This window comes from Scyliorhinus torazame, chromosome 4, assembly GCF_047496885.1.
Source record: "Scyliorhinus torazame isolate Kashiwa2021f chromosome 4, sScyTor2.1, whole genome shotgun sequence".
NCBI classification, from domain to species: domain Eukaryota; kingdom Metazoa; phylum Chordata; class Chondrichthyes; order Carcharhiniformes; family Scyliorhinidae; genus Scyliorhinus; species Scyliorhinus torazame.
The window spans coordinates 58841140-58860602 of NC_092710.1; the positions used below are offsets into that span (position 1 = coordinate 58841140).

The following is a 19463-nucleotide window of genomic DNA, read 5'->3' on the forward strand; positions in this document are numbered from 1 at the left end:
AATGGTCCAAAGATCTTCCACACCCTAAAAAGGGTGGTATGACCACATGGGATGGAATTCACAGATTACAAGCCATTTACAGTCTCCACCCATTTGATGGAGTACAAATTCTGACTATCATGCTAGGTACTCGTGTAATTTCAACCCTTAGAAATGAAGTAGAAGTTGCCCTTGGAGACGATTTGCAAAATTTAGAAGCTGGTTGGATAGCAGTCAAGAATTGGCGATTAAAATTTCGCCCCCCGAGGACCAATTGGTCTAAGATCACATCTTGCATTTAGAAAACTAATGAAGATATTCAGGATTTTGAGAAAAAATGTTTACATACTTGGATGGAATATTCAGGGATGACACTCGACCAGAAAAATGACACATGGGATGCAAGCACTTTAAGTCCATTAAAAACGGCTTTTATAGCCAGTGTTAAACCTGAAGTTTCTGATGCCTTGAATTTGGTTTTACCAGCTTGGGCCACAGCTGGCACATACCGAGACATAGTTGACCGATGTATTCAGGTAGATCGTGGTTTGCACAATCAGGCAACTTTTAACACTGCAGCTGCTCAAATGCAGCCTATTACTCAAATCCAGCCCATGTTACCTGCTGCTCCAGCGGCGGCTGTTGCAGCACCTGCAGGAATATCAGCAGTAACTACAATTTCACCACCGGCGCCAGGGCAAACATGTACCCTTGCTCCATTAAAATCATGTAAGAAAATACCACAATGTCTTTTCTGTGGTAGAGTAGGACACTGGATGGCAAAATGCTATCATAAACAACAGATGGATTCGAGAGATGATAATGAAGTAGACAATGTTCACTACAATACATACCCACCTCGTGGTCAACCATGTAACACGTACCAACAAGACACACCCAGTATGGCTTTTGGTCAGTACCACTGGCTAAGCAACTACAACCATGGTTTGCTTTTACAGTTAATCAGCAACGCTATCACAATAGCCCAACTGTTTACCAGATGGCTCTACAGAATCATCTCAGGCAACTGCCTGTTCGGCCTTCCACCATTACCCAGTATGAAGATGATGTTCTGATAACCTCCATCAATAAAGATGATCATGATCATGACAAAGACTTACGGGTGGTCTTGAACTGCCTCAGTACTAATAGTCACAAAGCTAGCTTTGCCAAAGCACAAATTGCCCAGAAAGAAGCTGATTACTTGGGACAGAAAATTTCCAAAGGCAAAAGGGAACTTACTCAGAACAGAACGGCTGCCATCAAAGCAGCTAAAGACACCTCAACGTATCGCTAAAAAGCTGCCAAGAACTGTCAACTTGAGAAAACTGTCATTATTCTGAACGTTGCTTTATTAATTTAAAGAAATTAACATATCTTGTTAGCTGTGCTTCCTTTAACAGAATCGACAAATTCACCTACAGAAAACCATGATACAGCGCAAGATTGGTTCAGTTATATATTCAATAAGTTATTGTGTTTGATATTTTAAAATAAATGTTTAAAATTAGACTGGAAATTAAAACTTCAAACAATGTGGAAGCTAGTTTTAAAAAATCAACAACTCTGATTAAAAGCAAATCTATATTCCAAAAGAACAGATCGTTCAAAGACATTTGATAACGGGAATTTGGCAGCAATCCAACTTTTACTCCCAGTCCATTTGAGTGACAAATATTTAAAAAAACGTTTAGAGATGCGAATGGCATCATTCCAAGCAATACGCCCCTTTTTGTCTCTGCAAGAAAATTAACCCTTTCAACAAGCTTTTGTGTATAATCCAGAAGATGTCAAAGACTTGACAATTCACATCCAATACAAAGTTTCATTATGATTCATTTATTAGTGAATTATTATTATTAATAATTTATTAATAAATTACATTATCAATTTTGATAATCATTTTACCATTTATTAAGAGATCATATGTTCAACTTTTTATTGTATAATCATTTTATTTGTATACATGAAGTTATTCTTAATTGTTTAAGATCTGTAAAATGTTTGCCGCAATTTTAATTTTCAGTTATTTAATTGGCTTTGTGAACGTTGTACCAGAACTGAATAAGAACACATTCCTTTACACATCTAAGATATAAACTTTACATCAGTAAGAACCTTAAAGGGATACAAATGGGTAATAGTGTTTGTACTAATTATGTAGATGTTAACACAGCTTATAAATGTACAAACAATCTCTTACAAAGAGTTCTGTGGTCCTCAAAGATGACAGGCATAGCTAACCTCAAAAATAATAAAACATTCGAAGACCGATGGTTCTTAGAAAATATCTACTTATATTCTGCTTATAATGGAACTTACTTTATTTGTGATAATAAAGCATATCCCTGGCTCCCAACATCCTGCTCAGTATCTTGCTATTTAGGATACATTGTACCGGCCATTTGTCATGTGACTAATCTCCCTCATGTTTCAGAAGCAGCTGCTCAAAGAAATAAACGTTCCATTGCCTTAAGAGATGCAATTTATGCTAGAATGATTCCTTTCTATTGGGAAATGAGGATGGAGAATGAATTAAATAAAATAACAACCATCATACAAAACGTAGCAGATTACACCGCCACTGCCCTAGATAAAATTTCTGACGAAATGCGAGCAATTCGAACCGTGGTATTACAAAAGCGAATGGCACTTGACTATGTGCTAGCTGAAAAAGGTGGCACCTGCGCCCTGATTGGTGCAGAATGTTGCACTTTCATTCCCGATAACTCGAAAGAAGTTAAAGATTTGGCATTACATATCCAAAACGAAATCAAAAAACTTGATCCACCCCAATTTATCTCTCTCTGGAATAAAATTTGCGCGTGGCTTGTGTCATGATATTCAAACACACACATCATGATAGACACACCAACAGACAAATCAGAACACACAACACCACAACCAATCACAGACAAGGACAGGGACAGTATAAAAGGACAAACACGACACCTGGTGGCCAGTAGAGCTGGAGACCAGGACAAAGACAGGACCTGTTACACTACACACTCAGGGAAACACCACGTGCAGAGTATCCAGAGCGAATTGTATAAAGCAGTTGAAATAAAATGGAGTTGTACCAAATACAACTGTATTTGGGCCTGATGGAATCTACCCCAGAATACTGAAGGAGGCTGGAGAGGAAATTGCTGAGGCCTTGACAGAAATCTTTGGATCCTCGCTGTCTTCAGGGGATGTCCCGGAGGACTGGAGAATAGCCAATGTTGTTCCTCTGTTTAAGAAGGGTAGCAAGGGTAATCCCGGGAACTACAGGCCGGTGAGCCTTACTTCAGTGGTAGGGAAACTACTGGAGAGAATTCTTCGAGACAGGATCTACTCCCATTTGGAAGCAAATGGACGTATTAGTGAGAGGCAGCACGGTTTTGTGAAGGGGAGGTCGTGTCTCACTAACTTGATAGAGTTTTTCGAGGAGGTCACTAAGATGATTGATGCAGGTAGGGCAGTAGATGTTGTCTATATGGACTTCAGTAAGGCCTTTGACAAGGTCCCTCATGGTAGACTAGTACAAAAGGTGAAGTCACACGGGATCAGGGGTGAGCTGGCAAGGTGGATACAGAACTGGCTAGGCCATAGAAGGCAGACAGTAGCAATGGAAGGATGCTTTTCTCATTGGAGGGCTGTGACCAGTGGTGTTCCACAGGGATCAGTGCTGGGACCTTTGCTCTTTGTAGTATATATAAATGATTTGGAGGAAAATGTAACTGGTCTGATTAGTAAGTTTGCAGACGACACAAAGGTTGGTGGAATTGCGGATAGCGATGAGGACTGTCGGAGGATACAGCAGGATTTAGATTGTTTGGAGACTTGGGCGGAGAGATGGCAGATGGAGTTTAATCCGGACAAATGAGAGGTAATGCATTTTGGAAGGTCTAATGCAGGCAGGGAATATATAGTGAATGGTAGAACCCTCAAGAGTATTGAAAGTCAAAGAGATCTAGGAATACAGGTACACAGGTCATTGAAAGGGGCAACACAGGTGGAGAAGGTAGTCAAGAAGGCATACGGCATGCTTGCCTTCATTGGCTGGGGCATTGAGTATAAGAATTGGCAAGTCATGTTGCAGCTGTATAGAACCTTAGTTAGGCCACACTTGGAGTATAGTGTTCAATTCTGGTCGCCACACTACCAGAAGGATGTGGAGGCTTTAGAGAGGGTGCAGAAGAGATTTACCAGAATGTGGCCTGGTATGGAGGGCATTAGCTATGAGGAGCGGTTGAATAAACTCGGTTTGTTCTCACTGGAACGAAGGAGGTTGAGGGGAGACCTGATAGAGGTATACAAAATTATGAGGGGCATAGACAGAGTGGATAGTCAGAGGCTTTTCCCCAGGGTAGAGGGGTCAATTACTAGGGGGCATAGGTTTAAGGTGAGAGGGGCAAGGTTTAGAGTAGATGTAGGAGGCAAGTTTTTTACGCAGAGGGTAGTAGGTGCCTGGAACTCGCTACCGGAGGAGGTGGTGGAAGAAGGGACGATAGTGACATTTAAGGGGCATCTTGACAAATACATGAATAGGATGGGAATAGAGGGATACGGACCCAGGAAGTGTAGAAGATTGTAGTTTAGTCGGGCAGCATGGTCGGCACGGGCTTGGAGGGCCGAAGGGCCTGTTCCTGTGCTGTACATTTCTTTGTTCTTTGTGTTGGCTCATCTGTGCATCAGAGCACCCAACACATGGTACAGGAGTGGATCGATACCTGCCGGCATACCTCAGTGTACAGAGACAACCAGCAGTACCCAGGCAAGATGTATTGGCTCCCGGTTCCGCAGCTGTTCCAGTGCCACGGCGATCTCCGTGAAAACTGGCGGCGATTCCGGCAAGCGTTTGAATTATTCCTGGTGGCAGCTGAACTCAAAGACCTGGATGATGATGAAAAAATTGAATTTCTCCTCACCATCGCCGGTGCAAGAGCAAAAGAAATCTTCACAAAATTCAAGTTCTTCACGAGGCAACAAAGGTACGATTACCAGGCAGTCCTGGACAAATTTGCCAAATACTGTGAGGAAAACGCACTCCAATCGGCAAGTAAAGGTAAGAAAAGCGGCAGTACTCACCTCGTGGCCGGGATCCCGGAGGCCGAATTCCCAGAGGCTGAAATCCCGGGCCTGAGAGAGGGCTGGGTCGAGGTCGGCGGCCATCTTGCTAAAGGTATAACGCTAGCACAGTTGCGCGAGCAGTGCGCAGAACCGGAAGTTTCGGTTGCGCATGCACGAGACGCTGCGCATGCGCAGTCAAGAAAACGGCCATCGGTAAAGGAACAGCGATCTGCGCATGCGCAGTCGCTTCCTACGCGCTACATACCGAGCGTCAGGATGTCAGAGGCCCCAGACCACACCAATTTAAAGGGGAAACATCCCAAATCCAATTTAAAAGGGAAACGTCCCAAATCAAAAAAACAAAAATCTGTTAAAGCTGTAAAACAACCTTCCCTCACCTGGAATGACAGCACATTGCTGCAAATTGACCCAGGAGATGAATTTGACCTCCGAAGAACCCTGCAACAAGCAGTTACCTATGCACAAGCCGATGATTCCGACCTCGATTACTTCGATACCGATCTTTACATTTTTTCTGGACCTCGCAAGCCCAATTACAACTCCGTGGTCCTATACGACTACGACTCGGACAAACCTTTCGTGTTGAACATTGGCGACCCTCACATTGAATCCGACGCAGATGCGGATTCATTTTTCGGATTTGAAGATCTTCAATCCAGCAGATATGACGTCCCAACTCATCAGTGCAGGATGATGCTGCAGCCTGACATTAACAGACAGGGAGCGGTGCAAGCACACGGAGAGCGGCCTGCTGCCACACAGAGCATGGTCCACGTCCTGCTCAGCATTCCCGACTCTATGAAAGAAGACATGCAAGACTCCAGAGCGCAGTCCTTGCATGAACAAGAAGTGACTCCAGAGTCACAAGCCTCCACAGCGAGCTCGTGGACAGACTCCACGATAGAAGAAACGCAAGACTCCAGAGCGCAGTCCTTGCACGAACAAGAAGTGACTCCAGTGTCACAAGCCTCCACAGAGAGCTCGTGGACAGCCTCCACGATAGAAGAAACGCTTGACTCCGATGCGCAGTCCTTGCAGGAACAAGACCATGAGGGTCTAGCAACCTCCCCTGACCAACCAGCGGCAGACGATGCAAGTCTGCCATGCTCACGTGAACAGCAAGAAGGCTATAACAGCCTACCATGCTCCACCGCACAGCAGCATGACCATGACGGTCTCTCATGCTACAATGAAGGGCACAGCGCTGATGACTGTTCAAGCCCAACTGAAGACAAGCCAAAGCAATCGCCTCTTCCAAGCCCGAAGAAAAAAGGTTTATGCGCTGACCTTCAGGATCATTATAGCCGAACAGAGATTAATAATGCTGCACGGTCACAGAAGGATGCTGAGGATTTGCTCAAGAAATTACTTGTATGTTTAACTTGCAAGGAGCAGACTGAGAATTGCCAGTGTTTTAGTACGGATCGAAAAAATGGACAAGACATTGATCCTCAGGTAATGGAAATAACACTACCTGAATCATACCTACAGCAGGGACAAATGTCTCCCTTCAACACAACACCGCAAAGTCCCAACTTCGGAGACCAGCAGTTAGTCAGTAATGACTCTTCAAACCTTGAGGGGAACATTAATTGCATTGAACCTATACACACTCCACTGATAAATGAGCAGAACATTGGAGCAAGAATCCTGAGGACACCGACATCAAGTAGCCAGATAAAGAACTTGAAACCCGCAGCAGTTTCAAGTGAACCAATTGTGCTTTCCACTGATGGTGAAGATGCAGATAAGGTCGACCCGTCTATCCATTGTACCACACTAACCCCAGAGATTAAGCAGTTATGTCTGGGGAGTAGAATGTGGGCAATTGAGAACACGAAAGGAGAGACTGTGACTATGCCAGTCCCAGCAAAATCAGACCCAGAGACTATGAAGGCATGTACATTAAACAAAGATACATATGAAGTCACTGAAAAGAAAACTGAAACGGAATGTTCTTTGGAACATAGTACAATGTCGAAAGAAACATTGGATCCAACATTCGAGGCCATACATATGGGAGAACTTGAGGGTAATAAACAAGGTTCTGCAATGTCTGGGGGAAGATTTAAAATTCCAAAGAAGAAAAGCCCAAATGAAGGACAACGGCAAGACAATGACAATCCACCGCCATGGTTTGCACCACCAGATGAAAACTCTTTGACAATTTACCCAACCCTAGTGAACAGCAAGCTGCCAGTGAGGATCCATCCACGGGGGGTGAGACGAGTGACGGCGGCGTCCCACTTCCCATGCAGGGGGTGCAAAGTGACGGACCTCGCCTAGTGCGTACGGAGGCACTCGACGATCACGGTGGGACCACTGACAACTGCGGTGACACCGCACCACTTCCACCCTCAATGGCTCGAACCTCTCCACTAATCAATGCACTCCTGCATGTCCCGACTCCAGAAGTGCAGCTTCACGAAATCTCAGCTGCCTCCAGTGAGCCTGCTGGGACTCCCGACGGGGAGCATCGGCAGAAGACGGACCGGACTCCAGATGGGGAGCGGCCAGGCGCCGACTCTGATTCACGTACGCCAGACTTTGCTCCAGACGGGCAGTGTCGCGGCCTCGGTGGTGGCACGCTCAGGGTGACAGCGGATGCCACAGCGACAGGGAATGGATCACGTGACAATCACACTGGGTCAGCAATAACAATCAGCACCGACAGTCCAAGATGGATACACCAATTTACACCACAGCTATGTCCACACATTTGGTCCACACCGACAGTGCGGCCAATGACAGCTCATGCTGGACAGACCCAGTATTCAAGCCTACAGCAGCCGGCAGTCTATGCAGCATATTCTCAAACAGGCCAACACTGCACATTGCCCACTAATGAAATCAAGACTGAAGGAGGACAACCGCCAGTGCAATCTGCACTACAGACTGGATGCCTTAGTTACTGCCCAGGATTTGCTGCACCACAGCCTAGCCACATAGCATTTTCCTATCTGATGCAAGGTTCTAGTTTCACACCATCACCAGACATTGATGCGAGCAGCAATTCTCTCTCCAAGACGACATGCTTTGACGCTTCTCAGCAGAATCACCCTTCCAGCACAGCATGTGGCCAGAACCAGCATGCACAGTCTCAGCCGACTTCAACATCTGGCACATTCGTCGCCTTGCATGATATTAGTGATGGTACCTCTTCAATGGCAACGACCCATCAGCTACAAGATGCCATCCAACAGCACCACCACAAACATAAAAAGAAAAAAAGACTCCACCTCGTTCCTGGTATGCATCGCGGATGGATTGGTGCGTAGGCGCAATCGGCGAGCCTTGCGCCGCCTTCCACGCTCGCAACTGAACCGTGCACACACGCCGGATCCTCCACTGGTTCCCAAGGATGACTTCGTGGAGCTGCCATGGATCATGCCCCTTCCATCGCCACCCGTGGCCACGCTTGCACATCAGCCGGTGGTTCTTGACCCACCCTTGAGGCGGTCAACTCGAATTCGTCGCACACCTATTAGACTGGACTTATAACACTGTTCATACTTTTAAACGTTAAACACTACTGTTAAACACAACCTGTTGTTGTTTTATCGTTCCAGATATCGTTTGACCGGACCACTATTCAAAGTTTTTTTGCATTCATGTTTTGTTACGGTACAACCTCGTTAGCATGATGCACCCGACATCGCCCCATGTATATAGTTACGTTGTATGCACATGCTGTAAATAACACACACACACACTCTTAGATGCACACACGACACAATTATATTTATAACCAAGTAGGCACATATCTTTGTAAAAAGGGGGGGGATGTCATGATATTCAAACACACACATCATGATAGACACACCAACAGACAAATCAGAACACACAACACCACAACCAATCACAGACAAGGACAGGGACAGTATAAAAGGACAAACACGACACCTGGTGGCCAGTAGAGCTGGAGACCAGGACAAAGACAGGACCTGTTACACTACACACTCAGGGAAACACCACGTGCAGAGTATCCAGAGCGAATTGTATAAAGCAGTTGAAATAAAATAGAGTTGTACCAAATACAACTGTGTTGGCTCATCTGTGCATCAGAGCACCCAACACCACAGCTTGGACACACTGGAATGTCCACAATAAGAATAATCCTATTCTCCTGTGTAGCTGTATTCATCATTTACATAACATACCAATGTGCTAAATGCATCAAAGAACTATTTGTTAAACACAGGGAACCAACTATCAGAATGATTCAAACTAACCCAACTGCACCCCCAATTGATGAATTTGAGCTGAAATATTATTGTTGAAATGTTACTGATCAATCAACTATTTGACTATTATTAACATATTGTATAATTTATTAATAATGAATCAGTAGTATCAAATTTGATTAATTTATTATAATTATTTTGAAATGCCTGTTGCAATGCTAAGTATCCATTCTATTGTTTAAAACTGCAATGACAATATGAATGAGTTATTCTTTGCGCTTTTACCTATCCTATCGCATTAATGATGTATTTTATCTTATTCTGATATATCTCACTTAATCTTTCGATTTATCAAAGAGCCGACTGTAGAAGCCAGGTATTTCTAATACAACTAGTATAGGTAAAAGATAGCTGTTTAAGCATAAATATTAAGCCCCAGTTTTAAATACCCATTTTAAATTCACTTATAATCTCAGGTCATCTCTGAACATACAAAGACACAAAAACAGCATAATTCCATCATAGATTAAAACAGCACAGTTGCAAGACAGTTTGACACTATACTTGTGCTGTCAGATCAAGGCAATGCCACAGTAATATGAAGGCACCATTGTTCACAATGCAGATACCAGCTAAGTCAGCAGACCAGTTTTTGCTGGAAAAGATAATAGCACAGAATCGCATTCCATAACATGCACATGTATTCAGACATGAAACAATTAAAACTAATGTTGCACATTGAAGATGGACGGCTTGCCATCAAATCAAATGTGTTTGAGTCTAACCCAAACCAATTAGGATTATATTGGGATGTGATTAGATGACTTAAGACAGATATGAAAGGGTATAACTGAAGAAGTTTCGGCCCACCATTTTTGGTGTGTCTTTGTGTTTTTGTGTGTTTTGAGAGTGTTTTTTAATGTGTTTTTGGTGTTTTAGTTTAGTTGGAGTTTAGTTTTAGATTAGGTCTCTCTCTCCCTTTTTCATATTTCATTTTCAGACTTTGACTATTAAAAGTTATTGCTGAGCTGTTTGCCTAAGCAAGAAGATAATGTCTTTGATTCTCTAAAAGCTTCAAATTGTCTACGAATTGCCTTTTAAATGACTTTCAAATTGTAATCAAAAGAAGACAAATAAAACAATTCCTATTGGCACCTGAGAAGTTTTAACTGAAATTTCTACGGAGTTCCAGTAATCTCAAAGTGCTGCTGGTAACCGAATAGTAGGAATACTAAAAATTCCTTCAACCGCAAAGAAAAACGAATACTCCCGTTCCCTCGGGTGCAGAAACCTCCAAGGGTCCACCCCTCCCTTTTCACCATTAGCCCAGCCAACGCCTTTGCCCCCCCCGCCCCCCTGACGGGACCAGCGAGCGCGGCCATGAACTGTCCAACCTTGGCTCCTGCACCATGTTCGAGTCACCACCTGCTATCGGTTTGTGTGAGTCCAAGTTGGGAATGGCCCCACATACCTTCCCGAATCCTACATGATCCCAATTGGGACTATACACACTTACCAGCGCCACTAACCTCCCCTCCAGAGCCCCTGTCACAATCACATACCTACCCCCCTGACCTGCAACCATCTTCTCCATCTGGAACCGTTCCCATTTATTGAACATTACCACTACCCCTCGAGTCCTTGCGTCAAATCCAGAATTAAACACATGGCTAACCCAGCCCTTTTTAAGTCACACTTGATCCTTCACCCTCAACTGAGCCTCCAGCAGCATTGCTGCATCGGCCTTCAAAGTTTTATGATGACCTCTTGACTGGACCTCCCAACCTCCTCACATCCCAGTTGACTATCCTAACCGGGGGTATCTCACTCCCCCCTTCTTATCCACCATCATTAGACCACTGGGCCCTGCCCCAATAGCCTGACACGCCCCTATCCATTGTTAACATCGAACCCCCTCCCCCCCTTCCAGAATCCCCCCCCTGTACTTCCTCTCGAAAAAACCTTCACCCAGTATCGATCCCCCCGCCCCCGCAATTTTCACACCTCTTAGGCCCATTAAAACCTGCTAACCAGGCTCCAATATCCGCAGCCCCTCCCCCACCTCACTTCCGTTCACTAGCGGACTTCATTTAGCTAGTGCGGGGACCCCCTCCAAAGCATTCCGTCCCCTCACCTCCCACCCAGTCTCAGAAAAAAACAATCCAACCCAGACAACTCAATAAAATAACAACCATCGCAACAAAGAATGTCAATCAAACCAAACAAAAACTTAAACTCTATAACAATGTGAAGTTAAGTAAGTTACAATACAGGTCAATGAAAAAAAGTTATAACATTTATACATTCTCCAGCTCCCCAATCACAGTCCATGATCTCTCTTCCAGCTCCACTCTTCACTTCTGTCCCAAACCTTCTGCCTTCACGACCACCTCCACCGTCTCAAAGTAAAAATCTTTGGTGTTGTACATCACCCACAACTTCGCCGGGTATACCATACCAAATCACACCCCACTGTTGTACAGTGCCGTCTTTACTCGGCTGAATGCCGCTCGCTTCTTTGCCAACTTCACCGACAAGTCCTGGTATATCCGAACTTCAGCACCAGCCCACTGAACCTCCCGCTTCTGCTTCGCCCAGCTTAACACCCTATTGTTCGTGTGGTACCTATGGAAGCAGATAATTACTCCTCTTGGTAGCTCATTTAATTTTGGCCCCAGCCTCAATGACCGATGACCATCGAGGTGAGCTGATCGCTGTGCTGCGACATGGCCTCCTCCACTTCCGTCATCTTCCCTCACCGGGGCGACTGCCTCCTCCACCAACAATTTCAGTGCGACCGCCATCTCCTTCCTCAATGCCTCCATGTGCCTCGCAAACGGCTCCTCCAGCTCCACAGCCTTCACCTCAGTCATCGCCTCCACCGTAAACTGTGGCCCCATCTTGTGGTCCAGCCTCCCATTTTGCCAGCACCTTTGCTGGCCCTCTCACTCGACAGCGAGCCCTAGCTCCCTCCCTTCTTCAAAACTGGTTTTTGCAGTCCTTTCGGCATCTTTTAGCAACTTTTTATCTCCCTTCCTTCAATCCTCCAAAAATTACCCCTGGGACCGGACTTTAAACCTCCTAAAAATATACCTCAAACGGGAGCCACCCAACGTGCAATTTCCCCTCTACATGCCGCCACTGGAAGTCCTAGATTTTCCATTCCTAACGGAGTTACGAACTGATTCTCTCATTATTCATCCCTTTATTACCAAATCTGTTTGTCTCTGGTTTAACTTATCTATATTTCATTTACCCAGAGCAAGAATTCAATCCACGACTTTTCCACAATTTGTTGAACAGTTAAAAATAAATCATTACCTCAGCACACGACACTTGTGCAATACGGGTTCTAGCCGCTGGAGTCCTTCATACCGAATGTAACAGTTCTGCAGATCGAGGTGTTTTATTGTTTCACAGAGTCCAATAACATGAGACAGGGTCACACAGTCAATTGGCGTTAGGCTCAATCCACTAAACGTAAGTGTTTCCACAGATCCCACTGTGTTCTGAGCCAGTATCTTATTCTGAGACTCAAACAGGTAGTGGAATGTGTTCAGGAGGTCTGTTTGATTAGGTTTAATATTTGTGTTTCTAATCTGTCCTTCAACCTTCTCCTTCACCCAGTCAATCACTTTAGGAGTTGTTTGTTGAGCAAATTGACCCAGAACGTTTTTCAGGGGCCGAACTGACTGTGAGGAGGAGAGACCAGCAACAAAACGGAGAAATATCTCAAATCGCCCATCTTTCTTGCGGTGGGCTTCATTGAGGCATTTCCAGAAGTCCCTGGGAGTTGGAATCAGGAATTGTGCAAGTGCAGCTACAAACTCTTGGATGGTGAGGTGTGGGAATGTGTAAACCACACTCTGGACAGAATCATCTCTCTCCAAAAGTTCCATCAGGAACCCAGACAGGAACTGGGAAGGTTGCAGATTGTACTGGATCAAATCTCCATTTCCAAACACAATCTTCTTCTCGGAGACTCCTGTGAAGGCCATCTCACCAAGCTTCAGTAACACATCGCGGGGGTTTTCAATCTCTCGGCTGTGGTTTTTCAGAATGTTGTAAATATAGTAGGAATATAGTTGGGTAATGGTCTTGGGAACTTGCTGCTGTTTCCTGTCTCTTTGTGTAAAGAAGGGACCCAGTGACAGACCGATGATCCAGCAGTAGGAAGGGTTGTAGCACATGGTGTACAGGATCGCATTCTCCTCCAGATGTTTGAAAACAGCTGCTGCCACCGTCTGATCTTCAAAAAACTTGTTGAAATATTCCTTCCGTTCATCACCAACAAATCCCAGGATTTCAGCCCAGACACTGATCTCAGCCTTTTCCAATAAATGTAATGCAGTGGGGCGGCTGGTCACTAGCACTGAACATCCTGGGAGCAGCTTGTGCTGTATTAAACTGTACACAATGTCAGACACTTCACACCAGCATTCGGGATCTGTGCACGTGGACTGAGGTTCTATATTTCTCCGATTGTCAGCAAAATCAATCCTGTCATTGAATTCATCCAAACCATCGAATATAAACAGAAATCCCTCTGGGTTCTTCCAGAGCTCTCCCAGAACATTCCCAAAGTAAGGATACTGATCCAGTATCAGATTCCTCAGGTTTATTCTACAATCAATAGTGTTCAAATCCCGGAATTTAAAACTGAAAACAAATTGAAAGTTTGGGTATATTTTCCCAATGGCCCAGTCATAAACAATCTTTTGTACCATTGTTGTTTTTCCAATTCCCGGGACTCCACTCACTGCGGCTGAACTCCCAGAATTGGAACGCCAAAATAAATTCTTTACTTTCTGCAACAAAAAGCCCGTCCAGGAAAAGCTGCTCTGAAACAATTGATCAGTTCGGATTTTCTCTAATTCTCTCCGGAGATGTTTCTCTCTCCACTCTTCATGGTCTCGGCCTCTTGCCAGCAGTTCATGTTCTACAAGTGTCCGATCTCGAACAGTAGAAATGATCGTTAGCTCAGCGTATCGGTCAACAAGCTGGGAAATCCTAATCTTCTCCTTTATCAGGATAGTGTTCACTCTCAGTTTTTCAGTTTGTACCCGGAGTGTCTCTTTGTGTTTCTGCTGAACATCTTCAATTAGGATAGACAGAAATGGTTTTCAATGTTAGTTGTATTGGAATAAAAAGAACTCTCAATCTCATTCACTACAGATGTGGAATGGAAGCCATAAAATTAATGTAGAAAAGAGACTCACAATGAATGTGATTATTTACAAATGGATAAACTGAAATTATGTGGTGGGACTGAGAAGGAAATTCAGGATATTTTTCATCCGAAGCACAATTGGGTGGGGGTTAGTTACCAAGTGCAAGCGGTGTCTCAGAACAGTGGAACATGTTTCTACAAATACACCTGGTGGGTACTAGGTGGGTTCATCTCTATCACAGGAACAGGCTTAGTGGTTAGCAGTGCAGTCTCACAGTGCCAGGCACCATGGTTCGATTCTGGCCTTGGGTGACTATGTGTGGAGTCTGCACATTCTCCCAGTGTCTGCATGGGTTTCCTTCGGCTGCTCCGGTTTCCTCCAACAGTCCGAAGATGTGCAGGTTAAGTGGATTGGCCAACTAAACTGCCCCATGGTGTCAAAAGCTTAGGGAGTGGGCCTGAATGGAGTGCTCTATCGGAGGGCCGATGCAGACTCGACTGGCCGAACAGCCTCCTTCTAGACTAGGTTTTCTATGATCCAAGTAGTCTTTTTCTGTCCCGAAACATCCTCTAGTTATCTTCTGCTTTCAATTCTTTAAACAGATTTTCCAGTTGGTTCATGCATATAACTCTAATTTACTTAATGCTGCTTATAATCAAAAGTAAAATGACTACACATTTTATTCAATATAATATTTAAAGTAAAAAGACACATCCATTTATGCCAATCTGTATTACCATTCTATTGAATAATTTTGTTCTGATTTTTCTACAATGTAGTGCAGGAAATTCGAAAGTGGTTTGGATAATTATGGAATTGAGTTATCAGGTGTATCATACATCAGAATGCTCCCAGATGTGTTCGGGGTTTCACAGTGTATCAGGATCCTGCCAGGTGTGTACAGGGTTTCACAGTGTATCAGGATCCTGTCAGGTGTGTACAGGGTTTCACAGTGTATCAGGATCCTGCCAGGTGTGTTGGGGGTTTCACAGTGTATCAGGATCCTGCCAGGTGTGTACGGGGTTTCACAGTGTATCAGGATCCTGCCAGGTGTGTACGGGGTTTCAGTGTATCTGGATCCTGCCAGGAGTGTACAGGGTTTCAGTGTATCAGGATCCCGCCAGGAGTATACAGGGTTTCACAGTGTATCAGGATCCTGCCAGGTGTGTACGGGGTTTCACAGTGAATCAGGATCCTGCCAGGTGTGTACGGGGTTTCACAGTGTATCAGGATCCTGCCAGGTGTGTACAGGGTTTCCAGTGTATCAGGATCCTGCCAGGTGTGTACTGGGTTTCAGAGTGTATCAGGATCCTGCCAGGTGTGTACGGGGTTTCACAGTGTATCAGGATCCTGCCAGGTGTGTACTGGGTTTCAGAGTGTATCAGGATCCTGCCAGGTGTGTACGGGGTTTCACAGTGTATCAGGATCCTGCCAGGTGTGTACGGAGTTTCACAGTGTATCAGAATCCTGCCAGGTGTGCACGGAGTTTCAGTGTATCAGGATCCTGCCAGGTGTGTACGGGCTTTCACAGTGTATCAGGATCCTGCCAGGTGTGTACGGGGTTTCAGTGTATCAGGATCTTGCCTGGTGTGTACAGGGTTTCACAGTGTATCAGGATCCTGCCAGGTGTGTACGGGGTTTCACAGTGTATCAGGATCCTGCCAGGTGTGTACGGGGTTTCACAGTGTATCAGGATCCTGCCAGATGTGTACAGGGTTTCACAGTGTATCAGGATCCTACCAGGCGTGTACGGGGTTCCACAGTGTATCAGGATCCTGCCAGGTGTGTACGGGGTTTCACAGTGTATCAGGATCCTGCCAGGTGTGTACGGGGTTTCACAGTGTATCAGGATCCTGTCAGGTGTATACGGGGTTTCAGTGTATCTGGATCCTGCCAGGTGTGTACAGGGTTTCACAGTGTATCAGGATCCTGCCAGGTGTGTACTGGGTTTCAGTGTATCAGGATCCTACCAGGTGTGTACGGGCTGTCACAGTGTATCAGGATCTTGCCTGGTGTGTACAGGGTTTCACAGTGTATCAGGATCCTGCCAGTTGTGTACAGGGTTTCACAGTGTATCAGGATCCTGCCAGGTGTGTACGGGGTTTCAGTGTATCAGGATGCTGCCAGGTGTGTACGGGGTTTCAGTGCATCAGGATCTTGCCAGGTGTGTACAGGGTTTCACAGTTATCAGGATCCTGCCAGGTGAGTACAGGGTTTCAGTGTATCAGAATCCTGCCAGGTGTGTACGAGGTTTCACAGTGTATCAGGATCCTGCCAGGTGTGTACGGGGTTTCACAGTGTATCAGGATCCTGCCAGGTGTGTACAGGGTTTCACAGTGTATCAGGATCCTGCCAGGTGTGTTCGAGGTTTCACAGTGTATCAGGATCCTGCCAGGTGTGTACGAGGTTTCACAGTGTATCAGGATCCTGCCAGGTGTGTACGGGGTTTCACAGTGTATCAGGATCCTGCCAGGTGTGTACAGGGTTTCACAGTGTATCAGGATCCTGCCAGGTGTGTACAGGGTTTCACAGTGTATCAGGATCCTGCCAGGTGTGTACGGGGTTTCACAGTGTATCAGGATCCTGCCAGATGTGTACAGGGTTTCACAGTGTATCAGGATCCTGCCAGGTGTGTACGGGGTTTCACAGTGTATCAGGATCCTGCCAGGTGTGTACAGGGTTTCACAGTGTATCAGGATCCTGCCAGGTGTGTACAGGGTTTCACAGTGTATCAGGATCCTGCCAGGTGTGTACAGGGTTTCACAGTGTATGAGGATCCTGCCAGGTGTGTACAGGGTTTCACAGTGTATCAGGATCCTGCCAGGTGTGTACGGGGTTTCAGTGTATCACTATCCTGCCAGGTGTGTACAGGGTTTCACAGTGTATGAGGATCCTGCCAGGTGTGTACAGGGTTTCACAGTGTATCAGGATCCTGCCAGGTGTGTACGGGGATTCAGTGTATCAGGATCCTGCCAGGTGTGTACGGGGTTTCAGTGTATCAGGATTCTGCCAGGTGTGTACAGGGTTTCACGGTTATCAGGATCCTGCCAGGTGTGTACGGGGTTTCACAGTGTATCAGGATCCTGCCAGGTGTGTACGGGGTTTCAGCGTATCAGGATCCTGCCAGGTGTGTACAGGGTTTCACAGTGTATCAGGATCCTGCCAGGTGTGTACAGGGTTTCACAGTGTATGAGGATCCTGCCAGGTGTGTACAGGGTTTCACAGTGTATCAGGATCCTGCCAGGTGTGTACGGGGTTTCAGTGTATCACTATCCTGCCAGGTGTGTACAGGGTTTCACAGTGTATGAGGATCCTGCCAGGTGTGTACAGGGTTTCACAGTGTATCAGGATCCTGCCAGGTGTGTACGGGGTTTCAGTGTATCAGGATCCTGCCAGGTGTGTACAGGGTTTCACAGTGTATCAGGATCCTGCCAGGTGTGTACGGGGTTTCAGTGTATCAGGATCCTGCCAGGTGTGTACAGGGTTTCACAGTGTATCAGGATCCTGCCTGATGTGTACCGGGTTTCACAGTGTATCAGGAGCCTCTGTATAAAATACATAAATAATGACAATCAGCAGTTTGATTTGGTGAAATAGGGCAACATTCGTACATTTGCAGCACACAATCGTATGAATTGCCAGAGCAGTGGCACCACGGCTGGCTCTGATGTTCAGAAGGGAGGGTCAAAGCGCAGAAGAGTAATAGTAATAGGGGACTCTATAGTCAGGGGCACAGATAGGCGCTTCTGTGGACGTGAAAGAGACTCCAGGATGGTATGTTGCCTCCCTGGTGCCAGGGTCCAGGATGTCTCCGAACGGGTAGAGGGCATCCTGAAGGGGGAGGGCAAACAGGCAGAGGTCGTTGTACATATTGGTACTAACGACATAGGCAGGAAGGGGCATGAGGTCCTGCAGCAGGAGTTCAGGGAGCTAGGCAGAAAGTTAAAAGACAGGACCTCGAGGGTTGTAATCTCGGGATTACTCCCTGTGCCACGTGCCAGTGAGGCTAGAAATAGGAAGATAGAGCAGCTAAACACTTGGCTAAACAGCTGGTGTAGGAGGGAGGGTTTCCATTATCTGGACCACTGGGAGCTCTTCCGGGGCAGGTGTGACCTGTATAAGAAGGACGGGTTGCATCTAAACCGGAGAGGCATAAATATCCTGGCCGCGAGGTTTGCTAGTGTCACACGGGAGGGTTTAAACTAGTATGGCAGGGGGGTGGGCACGGGAGCAACAGGTCAGAAGGTGAGAGCATTGAGGGAGATCTAGGGAATAGGGACAGTGTGGCTCTGAGGCAGAGCAGACAGGGAGAAGTTGCTGAACACAGCGGGTCTGGTGGCCTGAAGTGCATATGTTTTAATGCAAGAAGTATTACGGGTAAGGCAGATGAACTTAGAGCTTGGATTAGTACTTGGAACTATGATGTTGTTGCCATTACAGAGACCTGGTTGAGGGAAGGGCAGGATTGGCAGCTAAACGTTCCAGGATTTAGATGTTTCAGGCGGGATAGAGGGGGATGTAAAAGGGGAGGCGGAGTTGCGCTACTTGTTCGGGAGAATATCACAGCTGTACTGCGAGAGGACACCTCAGAGGGCAGTGAGGCTATATATGGGTAGAGATCAGGAATAAGAAGGGTGCAGTCACAATGTTGGGGGTATACTACAGGCCTCCCAACAGCCAGCGGGAGATAGAGGAGTAGATAGGTAGACAGATTTTGGAAAAGAGTAAAAACAACAGGGTTGTGGTGATGGGAGACTTCAACTTCCCCAATATTGACTGGGACTCACTTAGTGCCAGGAGCTTAGACGGGGCGGAGTTTGTAAGGAGCATCCAGGAGGGCTTCTTAAAACAATATGTAGACAGTCCAACTAGGGAAGGGGCGGTACTGGACCTGGTATTGGGGAATGAGCCCGGCCAGGTGGTAGATGTTTCAGTAGGGGAGCATTTCGGTAACAGTGACCACAATTCAGTAAGTTTTAAAGTACTGGTGGACAAGGATAAGAGTGGTCCGAGGGTGGATGTGCTTAATTGGGGGAAGGCTAATTATAACAAT

General features: G+C 45.9%; 1 protein-coding gene across 2 annotated transcripts in view; it reads right to left on the bottom strand.

The window, feature by feature from the left end:
- Positions 1-19463, bottom strand: part of LOC140410233 (NACHT, LRR and PYD domains-containing protein 3-like) — a 113031-nt gene that overhangs the window by 41614 nt on the left and 51954 nt on the right. For both annotated transcript variants that reach the window (XM_072498186.1, XM_072498185.1), the window contains exon 6: positions 12561-14334. In XM_072498186.1, coding sequence (XP_072354287.1) covers positions 12561-14334 — 1774 coding nt within the window. The remainder of the gene's footprint in view (positions 1-12560; positions 14335-19463) is intronic.